Consider the following 9136-nt stretch of genomic DNA (forward strand, 5'->3'; position numbering starts at 1 on the left):
GCGTTTATTCCTATGTTTTGTATTTGAATTTTTTCGTAATGCTTTATGATTTAATTTCACATTGTTTTTCATTTGACTTCATTGTTTTTTTTACTACTTTATTTTTTTTTGTGTCCATGTCTTTCCATGACATAATTCATGCATCATTTAGATACCCAGGGCATAGTGTCACATCTATATTCAACATGAACAAACTTCGAGAAGATTCAGTTATTTGACATGGGGTAGAAAATATAGGGAAAATAACAAGAATGTTAGAGGATACTCAGAGTAGAGAAGGTGATTGCTAGATAGCTAGTTTTGACTTGAGCCTGCCTCAGATACTCCGTATGGACTATAGGAGGAATCGCGAAGATGAGTTAAAGGGAATATGGCAATCATGGGACAAGGCTAAGAAAACATGCTTCTGGGACAAGTACAGCGATGTGGCACAACTTCTATTTGTTAAACTGGATGATGCCCTGTTGAAGGCCATGGTACGTTTTTGGGATCCCACTTATAAGCGTTTTACATTCAATGAAGTGGATATGGTACCGAATATTGAAGAACATTCTACCATTCTCCACTATGAATTTCGAGATCCGCTCAGGATATATTGGAAGCAGAATGTCGATTTTGGGGGACCCTTAGCCAATCTGATGGGATTACCTGTAGATACTATGGAAGAAAGATTAAAAAATAAAAATGGTCCTTGCATTTCTTGGTCTGACATTAGGGATGCTATGGGAAAGGCTAGCGGTGATAGACATTTGACACAGTTCATGGTTACCGTATGCGGGTTGATTGTGTTCCCAAAAGCTCTAGGATATGTGAGCGTGGAGCTAGCTAATTTTCTGTTTCAGATTGAAAATTGGGTGAATCCTGCTCCAACAGTCTTAGCTAAAACCTTTATTTCACTCATTTTCATCAGAAGGAAAGGAGAAGGGTGTTTCTTAGTATGTGCGCAGTTGTTCGTATGGGTGAAAGGCCATTTTAGGTTCCACTATAAGCGTTTTTGTCAGGTGTTTGTTCATTTGACTAGGCCTATAAAGGAATTTTTGGAAAGTGACTGGCCTCCAAATCAATTGATTGAGGAGTGGGTTCAGAACCTTAGTACATTGACATACCAAGAAATAGAATGGAAGGCTCTATGGATAATTCGAAGCATGGTACTCATAGGGTGCGGTGGTCAATTGTGGGTTCCCTTAATTGACATATGAGAAGCTGTTAGTTATTTCTCATTGATGGTTCTGAGCCAATATGAGTATGATCAATGCATACCTACTACAACTAGTTTAAACAGGGTGGAATCTTCAGTTTAGGACTCGAGATTTTGCAAGAAATTGGAAGAGATACAAATCAAGTGGGGTCAAAACTTGCGCTTCCAATCAAGAACCTTTTTCAAGCATTCCCCCTCAGAAACGTATATCTAGTGGTGCCTCAAACGAAGCAAAATCTCTGTGTCAAATTCAAATGAAAGAGGGCTGAGGTCATTAGGGATTTCATGTTTCGAGTGTTGGTTTTGAATGTCCTATTGATGGCTGAGGTTTTGCATTTGTTGCGGATACTCCACAGCTCGTGTGAGCAACATTGTGTAGCTGATATTCTGACCTACAGCTCGTGCGAGCAACGATGTAAAGGAAAGGTTACGGCTATATGTTAAGCATAGTTTGTGTGAGCTTTGCTGTGTATCTGAAGATATTCTAAATGGTTTAACGGGCAATGAAAAGGATTGAAAAGGTAAGTTTCCAAATGGAAATATGCTTATGCTCATGAAAAGATTGTATAAATCAAATGATGTATTTTCTCATGAAATGGTTTATCATGTGGTTAATCCCAAAAGAATTATGTATAATTGCACTAACTTGTGTATTGATGATGATGTTTAGGCTTGTGAAAAGCTTGTGGTTATGGTTGATTCTTTTATGGTTATGCTTTGTATTATGCAAATGGAATGGCTAGCAAAATGGAATGAAACGGTAAGTTCATAATTAGGATATAATATGATGACATAAAAGGATATATGAGTGAAATGATGTACTTATATGTGAGAAATCTACTTATACTGTGGATGAATTTACCTATATCATGGATAAATACACTAACTCGTGAATGGAATTGTGTAATATGTCTTATAAAATCCTATTATGTTATGAATGAAAAATATGTGATGTTGATGGACTTACTCATTTGTGAGTTGAAGGTTATATAGTTTTATATGTTTTATGGCATTGGAATAGGTTTATAATTATCCTATAAAGTTCATTATTGAAATGGAATATTATGTTTAAACTTTATTCAAGCGTACTAAGCATTCATTGCTTATGTAGTTATTTTTCCTTTACTTTACAGATTACCAGAAGCTTGATTAGTTGGAAGTTTGTCGGAGATCTATCACACTATCCATTGGACAATTCGGTAGTATTTTGGTAATTTGGTTAAGCTTTATAATGACATGTATAAGACGAGTAGTTATGGTATTATAGTGCCTATGTTAATGATATTTTGGTATGTGTAAGCTTTGAAAAGCTATATTGGTTTGGTATACCTTGATACCTTACCAAGTTATGTAATGTTGATTACTTTAAAGTGTTTGCTGATGATAGATTGAAAATGGTTACTTGTGACAAGTTTTAGTTCATATTTTTACTAGGCTATTAAGTTTGAAAATGGTTTGAAAGTGATTTAGTATGTATACGTTATGTAAGTTAACTATATTGGTACATTTGATGCCTTGCTAGTTTAAGTCATTGTGACTATATCATGTTGCATGTTTGAATTGCTCAAATGGAATTTCTTGTAATGAAAGTGTTAATGGTCATAATTGTGACATGTTTTATTAGAAGTTGAATTGTAACACCCCAAACCCGGCCTGGACGTTATGACCGGATCTGATGCGCCACATTGATGCGTTCAAAACATTCCGTATTACTTAGTTTGGAAAAGCTGCGTTGGTGTTGTAAAAGACACTTTTAAAGGTAGGTTAAAGTGAATAGAAGCTGTGCACTAGGTAGGAAACCAGGAAAAAGAGGAGGTGAGTCCGTCAGACTGCTTAAGTACCAAGCTCTTCCCGGATCCAATCCCAGACATGCACACCACCATTGCCATACTCTAACATCTCATATAATTTTGAGAAAATCGTTTGATTATGTCCGTCTTAAGAAAATGTTTAAGTTGAAAACGTTTGTTTACAATATTTATTTCCTTGGAAAAACATTTACTTTGCGGAAACTTTGCGCGTCATCGTGATCCTTTAAAAATCAAGTAGTTTTTATAAAACGAACCCTAGTGCTAACCGGTTTAATAATCCCCAAAATAAAAATAATTAAAAAGAGCGGCCTTATTACAAATTTAAACATAATAAAATAAAATAATCCAAATTAAATGCTAAACTTATTTAAAATTGGCAATCCATCTTCATGGCCACTCTGAATCCCGCCTACTCCAAGTCCACCAACTAGGGCTCACCGCAAGGAGGGAAGAGGAAGGGGTAAGTTTGGAAAACTCGAGTATATCTGAAACCCATCCAAAGCCCAATTCAGCTCGAGCCCATTGGGCCTAAGCCCTATTCAGATAACAATGACACAGAGGTCAAGCCCTTTTCGAATCTGATAGCAAGGCCTTAGCCCTTTTACATAACAGTGTGGCCCATAGGCCCGGTTCGATAACATGAGTATCAACAAAATAATGAATGCAAGCCCATCCGGGAGACTACTCAACCCACCAACCGCTACACCGCCTGTACCAACCCTACACACCATGTGGGAATATCTCAACCCACCCAAATTTACACACACACAGTTGCAAGAACGCCGCTCAAATTCGATCGATTGAGGCAAAGCCTCCAAGATCGTGGATGAACCACTTTCAAGACTTCTCCATTAATACCCTAACCCCATGCAATGATATTAATAAAAGCATATCATGTAAAATACAACATTGATCAATCATGCAATTCAGCCAATTTAAAACCCTAGGGGTATATCGGTAATTTTGCTCTTTAGGGGTAATTTCGGTAATTTTGCTCTTTAGGGTAATTTCGTGATCTACGCTCTTGCACAAGCTAATTCAGTAATTTTATCGGTTTTATGCAATTTGATTCCACCATCTACCTAAAAGGCTAATTTGCCCATCTCTTACCCATATTGGTCCGTAAGCCCATTGGGCCCAGTTTTGGCCCATCGAGCCCCTTTTTCCGAAATATGCTAAAACGTCACACGAACTTGCTTACCACCTTGCGGTGCCAGATATAACAATTACTCTATGCCTTGAGAGCATTCGTATACTCACATGACCATGAAATGCCGGAATTTGGCATTTCGCTTTCTTAATTGAACTAAGAAAGGGTGTTCGGTACACACCGATTCATGACGATCGCTTCGAGATCCCTTTCGATGTCCTACAATTTATTAGCACAGTTCTTATTTACAAACCATACTCACTAAACCCCCAAAACTTACTTATCCATGATCAAACCATATCCCTAAAAACCTTTGAAACCTTACCTTTTTGCCAAAATCGATAGTTAGCTCCGAATCCGATTGCTCCAATGAACCACGCCTTAGATTCAACGCTTAAGAAGACTCTAGTCACTAAAAGAAAACATCGTTAAAGACTCTTAGAGCCATATGCCCAAATCGACGACCTCCCTAATTTTAGGGACTTGCTTTTCTTAACTTTGCAAAATAAGAACGGATCCGAGATGATACGTACTTACCCCTTACTCCCACTTGATTTCCATGCAATCTAGTGTAGATTTATCTATCAAACGACGGTAGAACTCGATTCCCCAAAGTCTTGAAGTTTCGCTATAAGCCCCAAATCTATGGTTTTTCGGCTTTTGTGTAATGAAGAAGATGATAATGTGGGGCTACAACCTTGAAGTAGAATTGCGGTCGAGATCTAGGATTAAGAAAAGATAATTGCAAATTAATAAAACAAAAGAACATAGGAGAACTGGCTTTGAAGAAATCGGCACAAGCAATGATCACGATTTTTGGCTTTTATGGATTCGACAAAAGTATTGATGAATAGCGGTATGATGAATAGTTTTGAAGAAGAAGAAAGAAAAATAGAAGAAGAAGAGTAGGAGAGGTGGTAGTTTAGCTAGAGAGGAAAAGAGAGAAAAGAACAATCCTAAGGTGTAAAAGCAGAAGAAAACGGCACCAACAATACCCTAAGTGCGAAATACTAACCTCATAATCCCCTGCCGATTTTCCTCTTCTATTCCCCCCATTCGGCTAACTCCTAGCCTCATCCCAATCCCTTAAATCTCTCCCCTTATCACTCCTTAATCCAAGCAGTTAAACTGATCCAACTCTCCTCTAGCAGAATCCACCTGAACTCCAACACTTACCCCTCCTGCACTAAAAAAATAAATGCATCTATTTGCCAACAAAGGGAATCGAACCCAGGTCTTCCCCCAACACTTACACGCCACCTTCATAGCTCCCTAGTGGCGTCACTTAGCCACTTTACCAAAGGCTCATTTGTGATGCAATTTACCCATCACTCCACTTAAGGCCACTTAGCCAGAACCCCTAACTCCTAAGTTTAAAATTCCAAAAATTCAACTGGGTTTTGGCCAACTCATGGGCCTTCTATAAGCCCATTTACCTACTCAAAATACTAATTCCACATCCAAATACAAAATTTTAAAAATCTTTACAAAATATTGAAAATTGCGAATAAACCCGAAAATCAGGATGTTACAACTCTACCCTCCTTAAAGAAATTTCGACCTCAAAATTTTACCTTATCAGAACAGTTGAGGGTACTGTTGACGCATCGCCTCCTCAGTCTCCCAAGTAGCTTCTTCCTTGCCATGGTTTCTCCAAAGTACTTTCACTAGTGGAACTGATTTCCTTCTCAACATCTTGACGTCACGATCAAGTATTTGCACAGGTTCCTCTTCGAAAGTTAAATCTGACTGTACCTCGATTTCAGCAACTAGTATGATATGAGTTGGGTCAGATCGGTACCGCCTCAGCATGGATACATGAAAAACGTCGTGGATACGATGCGATTCGTGGTAACTTTAGCTGATAAGCCACCGGTCCAACCCGCTAACAATCCGGTAAGGCCCAATAAATCGTGGGCTCAACTTACCCTTCTTACCAAATCTCAAAATTTTCTTCCAAGGGGAAACCTTCAAGAAAACCATATCCCCCACAGTGAACTCAATCTCTTTGCGCTTCAAATCCGCATACGACTTCTGTCTATCGGATGCCTCCTTTAACCGACCCCTTATCGACAACCTTGCTTTCGATTCCGCCACCAATTCCGGTCCAAGCACTCGTCGTTCACCCAACTCTGTCCAACACGTCGGTGTACGACATCTTTGCCCATAAAGCGCTTCATATAGTGCCATCTGAATGCTTGCTTGATAGCTGTTATTGTACGCAAACTCCGCCAATGGTAAATAGTCCTCCCAACTTCCACGAAAATCGATGATACAACCTCTCAACATATCCTCCGTAACACGAATAACCCTTTCGATTGTCCATCATGCGTGGGTGAAAAGCAGTGCTAAAATCCAATCGTGTTCCCAACGCTTCTTGCAACTTCCACCAAAACCGAGACATAAACCTAGGGTCTCGATCAGAAATTATTGACATTGGCACACCATGCAGTCGCACTACCTCCGCCACGTATAACTTGGCCAACTTTTGCAGTGAGTAGTCGGTACGAACAGGTATGAAATGAGCAGATTTTGTTAACCTATCCACAACTACCCACACCGAATCTTTCTTGGTGGGTGTCAAAGGTAACCCACTCACAAAGTCCATTGTTACTCTTTCCCACTTCCATAGTGGAATTTTCACTGGTTGTAATAATCCCGACGGCAGTTGGTGCTCAGCCTTAACCTGCTGGCACGTCAGACATTTCCCCACAAATTCAGTCACCTCTCGCTTTAATCCGGGCCACCAGTACACCTCTCGCAAGTCTCGGTATAACTTATTCCCTCCAGGATGCATGGCACAGAGTCCACCATGAGCCTCTTTTAGAATTAACTGCCTCAATTCAGGGTCCTTTGGAATACAAACCCTTCCACGAAAACACAGAACTCCTTCACTGTTCAACCCAAAATCCTTGTTCTCACCACTCTTAATTTGCTGGAACCGAAGAGCTAATGAATCGTCCTTCAACTGTTTTTCCTTAATCTGCTCAGTCCAAGTAGGCCTTATTTGCAGTTCTGCCAACAAGCTTCCATCATCGTATAGACTTAATCGTGCGAACAAGGCTCTCAAATCCGTAACAACCCTTCGACTCAATGCATCCGCCACCACATTAGCCTTTCCTGGGTGGTACTCTATCGAACAGTCGTAGTCTTTAATCAACTCCACCCACCTTCGTTGCTTAAGGTTCAACTCATACGAGTCAACAAATACTTTAAGCTCTTATGATCGGTGTATATGATGCACTTCTCCCCATATAAATAATGTCTCCAAATTTTTAACATAAAAATCACATTGCTAGCTCCAAATCATGCGTAGGGTAATTCACCTCATGAGCCTTAAGTCGTCGTGATGCATAGCGACCACCTTGCCCTCTTGCATCGATGCGCAACCTAACCCCACATGCGACGATCGCTATATCTGGTGAAGTCCTTCCCGGACACCGGTTGAATCAACACCGCGCTTCGGTCAATACCTTTTCAAGCGATCAAAAGCTTTTTCTTTGTTTCTCGGTCCGCACAAATGGTACTCCTTTCCTTATGAGTTTTGTCAAGGCGCCGCCATCATAGAAACCCTCCACAAACCTTCTCAGAGTAACACGCCAACCCTAAGAAACTCCAAATTTCTGATACTGACCTAGGTGGCTTCCATTCCAGAATAGCTTCAATTTTACGAGGATCCACCTTAATCCCCTCGGCAGAGACCACATGCCCTAGGAAGGTTACCTCTTTCAACCAGAATTCACACTTGCTAAATTTCGCATAGAGCTCCTTCTCCCTTAACACTTGCAGCACAATACGGAGATGCTCATCATGCTTCGCCTCCGTTTCAGAGTATACCAAGATATCGTCGATAAAGACGACTACAAACCGATCCAAGTAAGGTTGGAATACTCGATTCATCAGATCCATAAAAGCTGCAGGTGCGTTCGTTAGCCCAAACGGCATGACCACAAACTCATAATGTCCATATCGAGTTCGAAATGCTGTCTTATGAATATCCCCTTCTTTTACCCTTAGCTGATGGTATCCAGAACGAAGATCGATTTTGGAGAATACCGAAGCTCCCCTAAATTGATCGAACAGGTCATCAATCCTTGGTAGTGGATACTTATTCTTAATCGTCAGTTTATTCAACTGGCGATAATCGATGCACATGCGCATTGTTCCGTCCTTCTTCTTCACAAACAGGACCGGTGCTCCCCAAGGAGACACACTAGGCCTAATGAAGCCTCTATCTAATAGCTCTTGAATTTGAGCCTTGGTTCCACCAACTCCTTCGAGCCATCCTATAGGGTGCAATAGATATCTTGGAGCCGTTCCGGGCAACATATCGATTCCAAACTCAACTTCCGATTCGGAGGTAATCCAGAAGCTCTTCCTAAAAACATCCGAATTCCCTAACGATTCGATGGTCTCCACGATCGATCCTCGATTTCAGCTTGGCTCACCAAAGCGGATATGCCTCGCATCCCTTAGCATCGGTTTCTCGACCCTCAACGCGATACTACATTGGATAAGTAATCCTTCGTTCTCCAATAATCATAACCTCTTCATCATTGATGATTCTTAACACCATCCTCTTAGCTGCACAATCCAAAGTTGCCTTATGCTTGGTCAACCAATCCATCCCTAGGATCAGATCGAATTCTTCAAACGGTAACTCCATCAAATCCCCACAGAAAACCTTGCCTTGAATCTCCAGAGGCACCTCCTTGAAGAGTTTCTCTACCTTAACCGAATGACCTAAAGGACTTATCACAGACACCCCACATACAGTCTCCTCGAAGTGCACGCCCAGTGCCCCAGAAATGTTATATGCCACATACGAATGGGTTGATCCCACATCAATCAGAGCAGTATAAGGTACACCATAGATAAAAAACGTACCAGTTATGACATCAGGTGCGTCACCCTCCTCGCGGCGACGAGCAGCATACACCAAAGCTGGCTGACGAGCATCCGCGTTACCAATACCCC

The 9136-nt window shown here is 40.7% G+C and overlaps 1 protein-coding gene across 1 annotated transcript; it reads left to right on the plus strand.

Moving 5' to 3' along the window:
- The first annotated feature begins 329 nt into the window (after nucleotides 1-329).
- On the plus strand, nucleotides 330-1199 carry LOC108458947 (uncharacterized). Its single transcript, XM_017758335.1, has one exon. It carries the CDS (start codon nucleotides 330-332, stop codon nucleotides 1197-1199), a length of 870 nt encoding a protein of 289 aa, XP_017613824.1.
- The last annotated feature ends 7937 nt before the right edge of the window (nucleotides 1200-9136 follow it).

The sequence above is a fragment of the Gossypium arboreum genome, chromosome 4, assembly GCF_025698485.1.
Source record: "Gossypium arboreum isolate Shixiya-1 chromosome 4, ASM2569848v2, whole genome shotgun sequence".
Classification (NCBI taxonomy): Eukaryota; Viridiplantae; Streptophyta; class Magnoliopsida; order Malvales; family Malvaceae; genus Gossypium; species Gossypium arboreum.

What these genes read in the sequence shown, in the direction of transcription:
- LOC108458947 (XM_017758335.1), top strand. Translation starts at nt 330, where the DNA reads ATGGACTATAGGAGGAATCGCGAAGATGAGTTAAAGGGAATATGGCAA.